The sequence below is a fragment of the Theobroma umbraticum genome, unplaced genomic scaffold (genome assembly GCF_002168275.2).
Source record: "Theobroma umbraticum cultivar Fairchild unplaced genomic scaffold, ASM216827v3 scaffold_44.0, whole genome shotgun sequence".
NCBI lineage: Eukaryota > Viridiplantae > Streptophyta > Magnoliopsida > Malvales > Malvaceae > Theobroma > Theobroma umbraticum.
In genome coordinates, this window is record NW_018397255.1 from 8,248,715 (window position 1) to 8,265,610 (window position 16,896).

The 16,896-nt window shown below is 33.6% G+C and overlaps 3 protein-coding genes across 4 annotated transcripts; 1 reads left to right on the forward strand and 2 right to left on the reverse strand.

Annotated features, from left to right (window-relative positions):
* Positions 1 to 1,312: 1,312 nt before the first annotated feature.
* LOC110429324 (Pentatricopeptide repeat (PPR-like) superfamily protein) lies at positions 1,313 to 3,086 on the forward strand. The gene is made up of 2 exons (XM_021445301.2): positions 1,313 to 1,549; positions 1,685 to 3,086. The coding sequence occupies exons 1-2, from the start codon at positions 1,345 to 1,347 to the stop codon at positions 2,959 to 2,961; spliced, it is 1,482 nt and encodes a 493-aa protein (XP_021300976.1). The 5' UTR covers positions 1,313 to 1,344; the 3' UTR covers positions 2,962 to 3,086.
* Positions 3,087 to 3,162: 76 nt separating this feature from the next.
* On the reverse strand, positions 3,163 to 4,309 carry LOC110429325 (AT-hook motif nuclear-localized protein 16-like). The gene is made up of 2 exons (XM_021445302.2): positions 4,283 to 4,309; positions 3,163 to 4,178 (listed from the first exon to the last, which is right to left on the reverse strand). Exon 2 carries the CDS (start codon positions 4,143 to 4,145, stop codon positions 3,372 to 3,374), a length of 774 nt encoding a protein of 257 aa, XP_021300977.1. The 5' UTR covers positions 4,146 to 4,178; positions 4,283 to 4,309; the 3' UTR covers positions 3,163 to 3,371.
* A 248-nt stretch (positions 4,310 to 4,557) lies between these two features.
* Positions 4,558 to 11,158, reverse strand: LOC110429323 (uncharacterized). 2 transcript variants are annotated; one of them, XM_021445298.2, is made up of 10 exons: positions 10,848 to 11,158; positions 10,181 to 10,224; positions 9,961 to 10,078; positions 9,748 to 9,865; positions 8,747 to 9,411; positions 7,136 to 7,469; positions 6,803 to 7,055; positions 6,206 to 6,364; positions 5,196 to 5,588; positions 4,558 to 5,087 (listed from the first exon to the last, which is right to left on the reverse strand). In XM_021445298.2, exons 1-10 carry the CDS (start codon positions 11,053 to 11,055, stop codon positions 4,800 to 4,802), a joined length of 2,580 nt encoding a protein of 859 aa, XP_021300973.1. In that variant the 5' UTR covers positions 11,056 to 11,158; the 3' UTR covers positions 4,558 to 4,799. The 2 variants fall into 2 exon arrangements, with proteins under 2 accessions (XP_021300973.1, XP_021300972.1); XM_021445297.2 differs by having other exon boundaries at positions 5,196 to 5,633.
* Between the last annotated feature and the right edge of the window lie 5,738 nt (positions 11,159 to 16,896).

Below are 16,896 nucleotides of genomic sequence, written 5' to 3' on the forward strand. Positions count from 1 at the left end.
AAAAAAAAGAAAGAAAATGAAGAATGTGTTTGATGGAGACAACAAATTATTAAAATTTGCCAAGACCTATAATTGTGGTTATGTTAATTATTGGCTAATACCCATCTCAAAATACACTTTTTATGTGGACAGATCTTGGAATCTTTGGTCCATCATCTCAAAATCGCCTTTAACTTTGTTAGACATGAGTCAGAAATGGGATTAAATTAAGCATTTGTTGAGGGCTATGGATTTTCTTTTGAATATATTGAATCCCATAGCCACTATCAGTTAAGCTTTAGTAGGAATGGGCTACAAGGGGAAAAAAAAAAAAAGAAAGGAAAAGATTCTTGGTTTGGTTTATATAAGAGGAACAAAAAGTCTTACTTACCGTTATTTGAGCTTGAATTTCTTTGCCAATTGCAATAAACAAACATTCCAATAAAAATTTATACCCCAAAGCAGGGGAGGGAGCATGCTGAGGGAATCCAAGGATAGATATCTTCAAAGAGTTTTTAATTGTTGGGTCAAAGAAATTTGTTGGCACAGAAAATGATAAATCACTATTTAAAACTTGGTATAATATTTTTAAAAAGGTTTTTGAATTATTTAAGAAAATAATTTTTTATGATTAATAGTGGATTAATTGGTATTAATAAAAAATATAAGATTTTAATTGAAAGTAATATAAAAATTAAAAAAAATTGTTTAAATTTTTTTAAATAATTCAAAAGATGTTTAAGAGATCGTAACTCTCTTTATCTCCCAATTTACTTGATTGGTATTACAAACTTCACGTGATAATGTGATAATGTGGGTATTTCACAATGTGAATGTTCCAAATTCTGCAGAGGAGCAAGTCTTTCAAATAAGTTGGGAAAGAGTCATTTGGCTTTTATTGTGGTAAGTCTCTTAGGATATCTTAAAAAACCAGACAGACAATCTACAAATTTCAAGTGCAAGTCAAGATTGAGCGAAGTAAAGCCCAAAAATCCGGCTGATTTATCCACTCGAAGGAAACAAGACAACAAACAGGCAAACAAAAGACAGCTGTTACCCTAACTTGTCACTCTCTCATCTTTGCCTTTTTTAGTTCTTACTCCTCCCTTCAACTTCAACACGCTGCTTTGCTTTCTCCAGCTCTCGCTGCATCTAATTTTGTTTGGGGTAGGATTTTGGGCTCACGTTGTTTTAATCCAAGCCCAATTAATCATACAGTGCTCTTTTATTAATAAATAATATGAAAAAAAATTCATATTTAATGATAAAATTTATGTAATTTAAACTGGCCGAGTCACCTCCACTGCTTGCCCTCTCTGCCAGAAGTGGATAACATAATAAAAGAAACCAGAAGCATAGGAAGTGATGCTCCAATGTTTTTGCTCCCTAGCACCGTCTCCAGCTTCCATAACCAAATTTATATCAGAACAGCCATACCTCTCCCTGCTGGAAAACAACTGCACTTCCATGAAAGACCTCAAAAAGCTTCATGCCCAACTCATCAAAACTGGTCTAGTCAATGACATCATAGCAGCTAGCCGTGTCCTGGCCTTCTGTGCATCTTCCGCAGGTGACATGAACTATGCTTACTTGGTTTTTACACACATCAAAAACCCAAATCTCTTCACTTGGAATACTATCATTAGAGGCTTCTCTCAAAGCTCTAATCCACAAATTGCAATCTCTCTTTTCATTGACATGTTAGTGGGTTCCTCTATACAACCAGAAAGGCTGACGTATCCTTCAGTCTTTAAGGCCTATGCTCAACTTGGTCTAGCCTGTGACGGAAGACAGCTTCACGGCAGAGTTATAAAGCTGGGCCTTGATTATGATCAATTTATACGAAACACTATCATTTATATGTATGCGAATTGTGGTCTTCTGAGTGAAGCTTGGCGAATGTTTGATGAAGAACATGTGGAACTTGACATTGTTGCATGGAATTCCATGATTATAGGGCTTGCCAAATGTGGAGAGGTTGATGAGTCTAGAAGACTGTTCAAGAAAATGGTGTCAAGAAACACTGTTTCATGGAATTCTATGATTAGTGGTTATGTTAGGAATGGTAGGTTTTTGGAAGCATTGGAGCTTTTTCAAGAAATGCAAGAAGAGCATATTCGACCTAGTGAATTTACAATGGTCAGCTTGCTAAATGCTTGTGCTTGCTTGGGAGCAATTACACAAGGAAAATGGATTCATGATTATATAATAAAGCAAAATTTTGAGTTGAATGGCATTGTGGTTACTGCAATCATAGACATGTATTGCAAGTGTGGCAATGTTGAGAAGGCTCTACAAGTTTTTAGAGCATCTCCCAAGGAAGGGTTATCATGTTGGAACTCCATGATCTTAGGCCTGGCTACCAATGGATGTGAAAAAGAAGCACTTCAATTGTTTTCTAAGCTAGAATCTTTGAGTCTTAAACCAGACTATGTCACTTTCATTGGTGTCCTCATGGCCTGTAACAGTGCAGGCATGGTGGATAAAGCAAAATATTATTTCTCATTGATGATGGAGAAATACAAAATCAAACCAAGCATTAAGCACTATAGTTGCATGGTTGATGTGCTAGGAAATGCTGGACTCCTTGAAGAGGCAGAACAGCTGATAAGAAGTATGCCCATTAATGAAGATGCCATTATATGGGGGTCTTTGCTCTCAGCTTGCAGGAAGCATGGAAAGGTTGGGATGGCAAAAAGGGCAGCAAAGCATGTTATTGAACTTGATCCAGCTGAAAGCTCTGGATATGTACTTATGTCTAACGTTTATGCAGCAACTAGGGAATTTGAGGAAGCAATCAAGCAAAGGCTTTCAATGAAAGAGAAGCAATTACAGAAAGAACTAGGGTGTAGTCTGATTGAAGTAAATGATGAAGTTCATGAGTTTGTATCTGGTGGAAGGCTGCACCCTCAAGCAAAGGAGATATACTCTGTGCTGAATGAGTTGAAACTCATGTTACAATCGAAGGAAACTTGGAACTAAGAATTACATTGTTGGCCGCCATAGTGTGGATTACAAATTGCTGATTCCAATCAAAAGTGAGCCCTTTTATGCATATTTGATGATGTTTCTTTTGGGATTGTGCTTATATTTGTGATTAAAAAGTAGCAATAATATAATTTGTGCATATATCTTAAGTCCACTGGCATTTATGTGCACTGCACGGTAACTATGGATCCAATGTACTTAAAATCACACTATTTCACTGAAACAAGATGTACTTGGCTGATGGACGCTACAGAAAAAAGAAGCACTGATTCCATATGGATCAGCAACCGAGGATGTGAACATACTGCAAGGAGAAAAGCTTAATAAAATGGTAACACTAAATAATGATATTTGGAGGATGTGAGAATCTCCAAAGAATTGCTTGTTAATCAGGTTAGGCTAGACTAGGCTTTTGACATGTTTCGCCCCGGTGCCCAAGAGTATATCTCAGGAGGCGTGGTGCCATTGGTGATCAAGTTCTGTGGCATCCCATACAAATCAGAAATGTCCAGGTGATGGTGCCGAGCATTCTGGTGATATTGATTTGGCATAGCAGCCGCAACTTCATCATCATCCAATGGTAGACGATCAAAGGTGGCATTCATGAAGGATGCAGCCATGACCAAAACAGGACCGGAAGCAATGAGTGCACCCACTACTCCTCCACCCACAACCTGGCCCTGAGCCCCAGCCAGGTAAATGGTAAGCCCTGTAATCCCGGGTGGGGCTGGAGGGGGCAGGATTGATCCAAGCAAGGAGAGAATCTCATACCGGCCATGTAGAGTAACAATTGCACCGGAGGAGGCCGGTTGCCTGAGTGTAACATTGGTTACACAGCCGCTCCCGCTAAGTACGCAAATTCCACGCTGCTTTCTCCTCGCAAAATTAGCTAAGCTCTCATTTACATCACAACCTGAGCTCACCTCCATTGCATGGGCTCTTAGCGCATTAGCACTGTCACGAGTAACGATAATGGGCGGCTTCGGCTTGTTTTTGGAGCCTGCTGGCCTCCCACGAGGCCGCCTAATGTTCTCACCCTCAGCAGCAGAGGCCGTGGTCACTGCCTTGGGCATTTTGGGGGCCATTAGTATCGCATCAATGCCTGGTCTATGGAGATTCCCCTTGTCTTGTTCTTGGTTTTGATCCATGGTTACTCTCAAATCCGTGCCTTCCCCCATTAAAAATCCTAATCCAATAGAGATTTGAAGAAACTGGTGCCCCAATGTCCGTTTAAGTAGTGGGTTTCAATCAATAATTTTATTGTGAGAACCCGAAAGAATGATTGAAGGTTAGGAGATGGTTAAGTGATACCAACCTTGTAATTAACAGTAGTTACATGTATTCTAAGTGCCTACCCCCAACTGACCCCTTCCCTCATGTTAATTGCCTTTCCCAACAGATACCCACATCAAAACTTCTGCTTGCGCCAAAATAAATACTATAAAAACACCTAGGATATAAAAGGGAACAAATGTAACTAATCAAATCAAACAACTAATCCATGAGCTGCCAATAGAAGATCATTCGTAAAAAACGACCTATATATATGAATCGCCCAGTCTAAAAAACACATCACATCAGCACACTAGCTTGCTAAAAACAGCAATCATACCCCAACACGAAATTAGATAGAATACACTGTTGAGGCAGAGCGCATTGCCAGTCAACTTCTCTTTTAAGTATGTACAGTTGGACATGGCCAAAACACTCAAAAAAGGAAAAAAGAATAAAAAAAACACTGAAATCTTTGCTTAAACTGTAATATCATCCTACTCAGCCGCTCTTATGATGCCTTGCTAACAAGGCAAAACAAAAAGAAAAACAAAAGGATGTTAGTACCTGCGCTGCCAATTTTGGGGTAGTTGCTTAGATGATGGGCCTTGAGAACCATTTAAAATCACATCACCAAGATTTTGCTGCTGCTGTTCTCTTGTGATCCCTGCTTGAGAATTATAAACGCCAGGATACCCCAAAAATCCATGAAGCTGTGAATGTCGCTGGCCCTGATGATATCCAGCAAGTGGGTGATTCTGTCCTTGTAAACTGTAATAAGCACTATGTGGAATAGTTGATGTAGTTCTTGAACCATGGACATAATCCCATACAGCAGAGCCATCATTCTGTTAACACAGAAGATATAAAAGATGAGAATGAAAACAGCTATATTTTCCATGCAATAAACATTCAAGTACACGCATCATATCATCAAATATGCTTCTTGTTATTACCTGTTGAAGTAAGTTGAAATTAGCTCCTCCATCCCTGTACTGGGAGCGTAAAAAGTCATCATAGCCAACTTTGCTGCCTGCTGGACCAGCAGATTGATTGTGACGAAAACTTCCAGGAATATTTGTAGAATTCCCTAAACTTTCATAACCAGATGTGTAAGAACCCGACAAAGGCAAGCTGCTCATACTATTACTTCTGTACTGTGGGAGATTGTACTTCATCCCTGCGACAGATTCATGGAACACGTTGCCATTTGGATATGCATGTTGCAAAGCAGATGGTGTATATGTATGGCCTTGAGGTATGGCCGGGTAGGCAGTTTGAGAATAAGAATGTGCTGACAAATGCTCCTTTTGTACAGGTCCAGTAGCAAGGTTGGCACCATGCAGGGCCTGCAAGGATGGGTCGAAAACAGAGAAGGCTCCAGAATTTAAAACCTGAATTAACAGACCAGTTAAAACAATTAAATTTCTTAAGTCCATTTAAGCAGCACAGGGCACTCAAATCCTAGTTTAACAGGAATGTAATGCCAGATTCACCACACATTGATATAATGACATCACACAATTCAAAATTAATTTGATGTGTATTGGCTTTCTAATAATAAAAAGACAGCCACTAATTCATCCCAAAACTTGACATCAATTTACATTAAAAGATCCAGCAAATCATGCAAAAAAAAAATAATATGATCAATAAGAGGTATAAATATCTTCATTTGTAAGATTTTAAGTCAATACCTCTCCCTACATTTAAGAAAATCAACTCAACAGAGTAAAATCTAGGGCGGGAATATTCCAACATTGTATGGCTGTAGTCCTAGTATTCAGATTTAGTACTTTCACTACAACAAGATAAAAGCCAATTACTTTCATCTACCCACTTAAACAAGCCACAAAATGATTAAAATCTAAGATAAGCCCTTTTAACAATAGTCACTGCCAAAATCCCTTTTACCTAACTTGAAAATTTTTGAGCGACCCAGGGGAATAGATTATTGATTTCATACCTCAGACATTGGTATAGTTGGGTTCTTCATTGATGATGTAGAAGCGCTGTACCTTGATGAAGTTGACTGTGATGCAAGGTATGCTGCAGAATCTCTTGCTTTTAAAGACTGAATACTTGCTGCCAATAACTGGCTAGGTATAGAGTTCGAATATGATTGCTAGTACCCAAAATTCACAATATCAGTGCAAAGTTCAAGACAAACTGAAATCAGAAATAAATAAACAAGTGATTGCAAATACAAGTATAAGCACCATATTTCATACACAAACACCAAGGGGTAAAAGCTATTGTAGGAATGAAGTAGCCATTAAAGAAAAAGATACTGAGTATTAACCGGGTGCCCAATATTAATTAAGCAAGGTAGCTGATGACAATGAATTATCAGGTATTCCAAACATTTTAATCCAGAAAAGAAAATAGCTCTCAAGTTTTACATCTTCATGAACTACTACTAAAACCTATTTTGTACAACAGCATGCACAAGCAAATATTACATATCCCTTTTTCATCAAAGCCCACAATTATCATAGCAGCAAAGTGAGAGAAGGAGCTGCCCGCATGTCACAAATGCAACGAGAGGGAAAAATCTGTTTACCACTTCACTTGGCAAAGAAGAAACATTCCTAGCAGTTGGGGCATTCACAAAAGGAAATGCAAAACTTAATTGTTGGATGTTCTTGAAACTAGAACCAGGTACAGACGAATGGGAGACATAATCATTCCCATGGGCTGCTGCATCAGGAATATCTAGTTTCCTGAGCTCTGCTTGCGAAGACTTGGCTGCTGCAGTTGCTCTATGATTATCAAAAGCAAATTCAAGCTGCTCTTCATCAAGATTTACTGTGTCCCTGCAAAGAAAGACATCCAAATATCATGAACTACCATGAACAAGGAGGCCAAAACTGGAACTAAGCAAAGAGCTGGATACCTAGAGGTTAAATGCACAGAGGATGGACCATTTCGAGCTGTAAAGGTCCCTTCCAACTCTTTTGTCAAGGAACCGGATGCTTGTGGCTGGGACAATGCTGTACTCTTGCCAGATTTGTAGGTACCAAAGCTCAAATGCGAGCAATCAGCAGAAAAGACTTGCAAATCATTTGGAAGCACCAGTCCAGGGTTCTCCTCTGTTGGAGTTGCTGCTGGTTGCTCCTTCCCTAAACTTAGTTGTTGTAAGTTCACTGCAGCTGATGATACAGCTTTGATGGCATCATCAGACAAAGATGTAGGATTTGGAACAGATATATGAGAATCTCTACCAATTCCTGAGATTGGAAACCAAAGGATGAAATATAAAGACCACGACACATATTCAACATAAATTTCTTGCTGCATAGCATGAATAGAACAAACATGGTATAATCAACCACCCATAAGCATTTCGTGCACCTAAATTGCACTGACTGCGGCAACTTTCAAAAGCAATTATATTTCTCAGGCTAGAGAAAATTAAAGTCTACAGCTACGTATAAAAGAACTATAATTCCCTTGGCCACTTCTCAATCAACCAATCAAATAACACACCCAAAGAAGAACAGAATAAACAAGTTTGAAATGTTCTACTATCAATACCAGTTTTTGGTCTCTGGATATAATACACAACAAATACTAGGAGCTTCTTTTACCATCTCTGCACAACCCTTTTTCTGTACTTTAAAAATCAGAGACAAACGATAAAAATAAAACAGCAAACTGTTTACTGTTGTAGGTTTTTTTGTACAAAGGATGAAAGAAGAACGTAACTTCAGTACTTAACAATTTACCACTTCCTTTGTCCTGTATCTACAACAAGCGCATACATTCTACATATGGATTTACAGGCTAAGGACCATAATGCTATTTTACATCAAACAGCATATAACTATATAAAATCATTTTTTGGTCAGAACGAAGCTCTTTCCTTTTAATCAGAAAGAACTAAATTTCATCATTTTCCCAAAAAAAAAACAAAAAAAAAATACTCCATCTCAAATTGAATGTCCACCTTTCCTTTTTGGGTTGTCTCAAAATAATCTCCACATTGGGAAAAAATATGACTCCCAATGTTACCCTTCATTAAAATACTAACTTTTAGTGGACCCCTCGAACGTTTATTATACTTGAAGGGTTAAATGTGTAAAGTAAGGGACAAATATACCCATTCCTAAAACCTTTTGCCATTAGAAAAGAGGATATTCAATTTGAGACAGGAAATACAACCAATGTTCTACTAGGCAGTAAAAATTTAAAAACGGACCTAGAGAACATTCTAAAAATGAAGAATAAAATGATAGCATATATAATAACTGTTGCAATGTAAAGCGAAAGAAAATCTTGGAGAAATTTGTAAAGAGATCCAAATTCTTTACTTTCCCTGAGACTGCAATAGACATTTTAAATAGCTATTAATCTTCAAAGAACAAAATATGCATCAGCCGAATCCATGATTATTATATAGTATCCCATACAATTTATATTACAAAAATCTCTCATTGGTCTAATTAAACATCAAATAAGGAAATAAAAAGTCCTACAAAGTCAAGCATAGAACGTGAGAATTTACCTTCCTGGTGCTCATGGATTTGCCGATAAGAATCAGGTGAACTTGAATTCTTATTCTTAGACAGCTCATCATCATGTTTAGGTGTTACTTCAGAACCATTCATAAATATTTGCTTACTAGTTGCTTGAGCAGAGCTGGCATGATCAGAACTAAGATTCTCCCTGGCAGCATCTCTCTCTGATACTAGAACATTGTCTGACCAGTAGTTATTAGACAAGTTAGCTCTGTTACTATATAAGTAAGATTGATTTGAGTACATCGTAGAACCAATATCACTAGAAGCTGTTACTGGTTCAACCACGGGCCATTCATTATCAAAATCATTCTGACTAGATTTCTTTCCAGATTCAAGAGTCATATCCAAATCGGAAGACTGCAAATCTTGGTGTGTTCCTGGTTGTGAAGGTGAATTAGCATCGGAAGGCTTCATTTGGTAGATGGCTGAGTTTGGTAGAACCGCATCTTGGGGGATATAAGATGTTTCAAATGGCATTTGTGAGCCTTTGCTATGTCGCCTACCCATTCTTACAATATCAGCCATAGTAACATGTCCTAAGGTGGCCCCCGCCCTAGTAGGTTGTGATCCGAGAGACGGTTGCAAAGATGAATCGATCGTATCACCTGTTCCTATTGATTGTCTTCTATTATCAGCATTAAAAGAATTGCTGCAGAAGAATTAAAGATGCTCAAAGTGATGAATAAAAATTTCATCAAGCAGCAAACTAAACAAGGTACACATATTATGGCATCCTTTGGTTAAAAAAAAAAGGCATTAGCAGAAAAAGAAGAAAAGCAATCTAACAGAGTATCATACATTCTACAAATACGAGCCAAGCACACATCAAAACATAAATGATGAAAGGAATTGAAAATGTTGTGCAGATAACACTATCAATAAGCTGGACCAATTTATATTCATTAAAACAGAACAAAAAAACCTTAAGAATCAGAGAAGTACAAATGATAGACAAAGCAACAATTTTCTTCATCATAGATCCAACCTTTGAGGGCCAGGCTGCTCATTCAAAGTTTGTCCCGTTGCACATATTGTAGAAGAAGCTGAATAGGGAATAGAAGCAACAGAGGCATTCTCTTTCCTGGATGCAAGTTTACCAAGTTCTGCAACAGGGAACAGATTTTCCATATGAAGAATACAAGAAAAAACAAAGTTTTACACTAGGATCACCACCGCATACGTGCTCTAATTAACATACCATTGGAGCCGACTTTAATTGATCCACCCCACCCAAAAGAATGTTCACTACCACCTCTAACTCCACGATTAGAAGTCCCATTGTTTGCTCGATTTTGTAGTTCTTGTGTCTCTTTCATCTGACATGTCAAGAGACAAACAAAATTGAATTTAAAAAGAAAAAGGAAAAGATGATAAAAAGGCTAAACACATCAGTACAAAAAAAAAAAAGGAAGAAATACCTCCTTTCTTCTTTCACGTCTGCTTTTCACCTTATGAAAAGTATCTACAAAATTGAAAAAAAAATTATTAATTTACTAAATATCCCTTAAATTTAAATAGAGCACCAAAAATTGTCAAAGGCTTATTTGACGTTGTTCTTCTATTATAGTTGAAAATGCATTGAATAAGACTACACCAATTTCAGTTATTTGGCTGCTTAGAAAGAATCATGCACAAGAAAGATAAATAAATGGATAAACAAACCTGTAGCCATGAAAGAACAACTATTTTTCTTTTTGAAAGTTTGAAGCTTTTTCAGTCAAAGAACTTAAAACGGCAGGAAGTTATCAACTATTATTTGAAAAAGAAAATTAAAACAGGCAAATATTGGGAGAAAAACGCAGGCATTGAGAAAAGGAAAAGAAAAGAAAAAACAACTCAATTCATAACTTCTAAAAATTCTAACAAATTGTTAAAAAGAAAAAGTATTCTTTTGCCACATAAATATAACAAAACATTCTATTTCTAAAAAACAAAAGCAATAACTTTTTACATTACATTTCTTTTCAGTTTTCTGAGTAACCAAACACAAAAGTAGCGTAAACAAAACAAAAGCAAGGACAGAGAAAACAGATATTCTTATTATTATTAAAGATAAAAAGAGAAAAAGTAAAAGGAGGGAAAAACCTTGAGAGAGGAGGCGTTGAACGGCTTCGTTAGGGTCCATATTACAGTCTCTAAGGACGGCGTAGATCTCCGACTCCGTACAGTTATTACCAACCACCTCTTTGAGGTCCTGCACCACTTTCTTTACCGAAGCCGGTATCTGTCCTCCGCCACCGCCGCCACCGCCGCCGCCGCCATCACTACCATTGCTCTTGCTATCACTCCCCATCACTCTTTCTCTATCTACGGCTAATCAGATCAACCAAACAAAGAAACAAAAAGGAAAAAAAGAATTCTCTCACTTTTTCTCTCTTTTTTTTTTTTTTTTTGGTTATGGGAGCTTTGGTTATATTTATATAGTGAGGGAAATTTGCAGTTTTCTTTTTTATTTATTATTATTATTATTTGGGGGGTTTTTCTTTCCTTTGTGGACTGATTTTGAGCGCCTGGTAAAATAAAAATCCTCCAGTAGTATTAAATTCTTATCTTACTTTCACATTCCTGTTACCTATTTCCCTCACGACCTGCTTTATCACCGTCCATTTTAGATAAGATCATCTTGTCAACCCTGTAGGTCCCTTAATTAGATATTGATGATGTTTAGTGGAGGTTCAGGGACTGCGGAGGTTTTGACGGGTGTGGGGAGATTAAAAAGCCCTTACTTGACTGTGGCCATTTTGCCAAAAATGTTGCCGTTTTGATTTTTTTTTGAATTTTTATTTATGTTTTTCCCTAAGAGTGCGTCGTGTTGGATATGGAAAGTGTGATTTCGGAAAATTTTTATTTAATTTTGCCAATCCCTTGTAATTACTTCACAATTTTTTTAAAAAAATTTACTTCCAAAAAACAGCTTTGATGATATTAGTCATCTCAATTTAGGGTTACAAACATTTAAAAAAAAATCAGGCACAGAAAAATATTAAAAAAAAAATAGTGATTTTCTATTCAAAAAAAGGGAATTTGTACTTGATTTTTTAGTTCTCCCTGTTGAAGGGACATTGACTCCTTGAGATTGAAAGTTCCACTCCTAGTTGGAAACTCTTTCTTCTAAATATTCTCTCCATCAAAAAGTAATATAGACAAAAACTTGCATCCTCGTCCTATTTCCACGAAATCCATGAAACATATTAATAAATCTTTTGGTTAAAATCATAAAAGAATAAAATTTATTAAAGTAAAAAAAAATACTTAGTTCTCTTTGATATAGATAATAATGGATATAAAATTTTGTAAGAAGGCTGTTTAAAGGGTAATCATACAAGCTGCATCTATATATCTTAAAATTTATATTTATATTAATATAAATAATTAAAAATTAAGAGATGACAGCTATTATTCGTCAAGCTGATTTTGTGGTTAAGGGTGTGTAAATGCAAACTGAACCAAAGTGAGTTTAATTTTTAAGATTTGGTTAGTTTGACTGTTCTGTTAATTTAGGTATTAGAGTTTGGTTGATATGGTTCAATTGGTTCAATTTTAATTAGAAAAATTCTTAACTGAAGTAATTAAACTTAAATATAAAGGTAATTTAGAGTTTTCTTAGAGGAAATAAATCCCTAAACCTAATCTTCTTTTAGTTTCTCTGCCAACGGTCTTTACTCTCCTCTTTAGTCTTTACTGTCACGATCACAGACTCACAATCCTATTAATCCCTTTTTGGCTTCTTCTCTCATCATTGTGCCTTCACCCTTCTTGCATTAGTTCATCACTATGCCTTCTTTCCTTGACAAGACGAGGTTTAGAAGATGATATATTAATTCCTCATCTCATTATAAGCTTGAGAAATAGGGTTTTAGCTTGTGTATAACTTAGGGTGAAAAGGATTTTGGGGAGTGCGCAAGTTGCACTTGCATCAATTCCCCCTCCGTTGAGAATTAGGAAGCTAGCAAAAGCAAAGGCTCTAATTATTTGAAATTATTCCCCTAGTTTAGTTTTTGAAAATTGAACTAAACTAACCGAACTATTTTAGTTTTCAATTTTTCAGTTATTATTGTAGTTTGGTTTGGTTTCAGTTAGTTTACAAAATGAATTCGGTTAATTCGGTTATGAATAGTAATTGAGTTAGTCAATTTTGTTGGAGGCCAAAGACCAAGAGGAATATGGGTTAAAATTTTTTAATACTAATATATTAAATTTAATCAACAAACAAAATATTTATAATATACAATAATTTTATATAATATTTAAATCAAAAGAAATAAAAATATTGACAATATTTTTCTAAAAAAGTTATGCTCCACATTTGAATGAAATATGTTTCAGTGATGAATTATAAAGAAGACAGTAAAGTAAAAATAAAAAGACAATGCTTGTTGACTCCAACTTCATAATATGTGCGACTCATCAATATTCATATTTATGCACTATGCTGCTAGTTTAAAAATTGATAGAGATTTTTTATGTTAGTCGGTAAATCAAGACTAGAGAAATGAATTGATTTTTTTTTTTATATTGATATATAATTAGAGGGAGGTCTGTCCAATAAAGATGACATCCAATGCTTGCTGAGATTTTTTGTAAACCAGAAAACTTTGTATGGAGACTGTGCAAGAACCATGTGTTTCAAAAGAAAATGGCTATTAGGTTTTAAGTGTGTTATGTTTTATTATATACACTCTATCTCATACTAAGGACATGTCTTATATGTTTTTGCTACAATACTACCAAAATGAGATAGCTTTTGTACACTTCTATTAGTTAATGAAATTTTATCAAATGTTTTTCAAAAAAATAAATAAAAAGACAAAACAGAAAGAGAAAGAAAAGAAACTATAGAAAGAAGTGTAGAGAAACCTAAAATTAAAATAAAGTTAAGTAAGACTTAAATAAAAAATTATTTTGAAAGGAATTAAAATATATATAACAATTATTTGGGGGCCATGGATCCAATAAATACATTATTTTTTACCTTTGATTAAAAAATATATAATGAATAAAATATTTTAAAAATTTTAAGGAATCACGACTTCTCATCTCTTAACTACCTTCTGCCTCTAATTATGAGATATTTAAAGCAAAACAAATCGAACTAATCTTTACTTTGACGTATTTGTCATTGGGTATAAAATAATCACTCTCAAAATTTATGATGATTTATATATACAGTAATTAAATCACTACACTTAGTAAGAACTCACAATCTTATACGGTGGTAATCTTAAATCACCGAGAATAATTATATTACTGTTTTAAGAGTAATATAGTATTCAGTTCAAAATTGTGAGAAAACGTGATATGAAAAGTTAAAATTATAATCAATATTATTTTGTTAATATGTAAATATCCCTTCCAAATTGTAATTATTTTGTTTAATTAGTATTTGTTATCAATTGTGTTGCATGTGAACGCTTATTTTTTAGTTTTTTTATATAATAATTATTTATTTTTTAAATTTTTTATATAATAATTATTTATAAAATATAAAAAGGTTCTAAAATATAAATTTTGAAGTATTAAATAATTAAAATTTTATAATGTTAAGCTGTAAATTATTTAATATTATTAATATAAATAAAAATATTTCTAAGCTATAAAGTTTGAAATATAAATAATTGAAATTTTTATAATTTTTAATGTTTAAATGATTTTATATTATTAAATAAAAAAAATTATTCAACGAAACTTATTTAATATAATTAAAATTCTTATTTACATATTAGATAAATTTTATTAACATTTATAATAAAAATATTTATAATAATAATTTAGAAATATAACAAAGAAATATGCTTGTTTATGTAAAATTTTTTTAAAAAAATTAACATCCGTGCTCTCAATATAATTCACTTTAATCGTTGGAAATCTTAAAAATCCAAAAAAAAATGTTAAAAATAATTTTAGAAAATACCAATGGCAATACCTGGGTGACCTAAGCGATGTATTTAAGCAGAGTTCCACCAGGGCACACACAAGTGTTTCTCTATGTTAGTTCACATTTAGACAACTACTGCGTCTTAAATGTGAAACACCATCTGGGCAAATGGCTGCAACTTTTTTTTTTATATAAACAATAACATTTATATTATACCTTGGTTAAGTATCATAATGTTCAAAAAAGTTTCTAAATTATTTTTAAAAAAATTAAATAAATATTTAATTTTTATTATATTTAATAAAATTTTTATATTTTTATTTTAAATTTAATAAATTATTATTAATAAAAATATTATTTATTATTTTATATTACTTTAATATTAATATAAAAAATAATTATTATAAATTATATTATCATATTATATTAATATATTATATCATCATTTAATATAACATATTAATATAAAATAACTATAACAGATGAGTATCACATCAAATCATTCATGTTCCCGAAAATAAGAGAATCTTGTTCATGGAAAAGTATCCAAGGTTCTCACTCCATTCTCATTCCCTTCCTTTCCATTTGAGCTGTTTTCCTCCATTTATCGATTTTATCCTTGAAAAGTTTACAACGAATCACCATCCCACCTCTCCACTTGTCCAACCAACCATTCTATCCACTCCCCCACACTAAATATTAGCTAATTCGTCCCTTATATGATAAATTTCATTATTACTGAATAGGCAAAAGAACAGTGAGCTATTTCCTTTTATTTTTAATTGATTTTGGTGCAAAAACTTATGAGATCAGTAATCACGTGTTGAATTCTGGTACAATTCTAAATTTATTGACATATAATTATATAAATAGATAAAATTGTGTTTTTTTAAAAAAATTATTTTTATATTAATTGAAAGAAAGATTGTATAAATATTGAACCGAATCTAATATTGTACTCAACATCAAAATTCGTATAAACATTATAACTTTCACACATCAAAATACATGAATCTACTTAAAAAATATTTTAAAAACAATTCGTCCTTTTTCAATTTTGCTTCCTATTTCACATATATATATATATATATATATATATTCTACGTCATAAATTTCTTCATCTTTCTTCAAATTAGAACGTTTAATATTAAAATATAAAATTTGTTTTATTTTCTTCCTAATAAATTTTAAACTCAAATTTGATAAATCTAAATATTGAAATATCGTCTTTTATTTTCAAATTTTAAGTTTATAAAATTCAAAATTAAAATTTCAAATTGTGCAAACAAGTCATTCTGGAAAATAACGGTGGGTTGAATTTTTATTAGATTTGTATTAAGGAAATAGTCTTTTTTTCTTTTTGCCTATTTAAGGAATAACAAAATGCATACAAAACATTTCCACGTGTCATGGTGGGGTGAACAGTGCAACAATCGTGCATGAAGAAGCGCCTTATTTGTAACTCAAAGCTGAAGCCAAAAACGGTAGCCAAGCGGCCAATCTAACCACTCACCACCCCCCACCAGCGGTGAATTTCAAACACCGTTCTATATATAAATATTTTGCTGCTCCACTTTTCTACTCTGTTCTTCCATATGCTTATATTGCCTCTTTGAAGGTTTCCTCAAGGAAAAAGTGATCCCTTCATTGAAAAAGAGATTCAGGTAAAGTTGTTTCTGCTGATCATATGATTCTCAGTTGTTGAAACACATTTTTATCATTCTATTATTTTAGATTGAGCAATGGTTTTTCCATGCTATTCAGATTTTGATAATATTTTTCATTTATTGTTTTATCTTTGTTCGAGTTACTATTCCTTTATTATAATCTACTCTGCTGTTTGATTTTCATTATCTTTTGCGTGTGTGTGTGTGTGTGTGTATATATATATATATATATATATGAGGAAGTTTAAGGGTATGAGCAATTTGAAATAAATCTTGGTCTTTTTGCAGAGGTTGAGAACCATTAGACTAAGCCTGGGTTTTTTTTAGTATTTAAAGGATATTATATGATGACAAATTTAAGACATAAATAACTTTGACATGAACTTTTTCACATATCTCAAATTACATTGCCTTTCTTGTTTCTTGCAACAGAGCATTTCCATGGTATTTGCATGTAGTAGAGCTGGTTTGAATCCTTCTTCCTTAAATAAAAAAATTAAATAACTTTTTTTCTTTTGGAGTTATGAAAGAAATAGAAAAGAATGAACTGATTGATTAAAATGTATATATTTACCTCTTTCTTTCTGTGGTT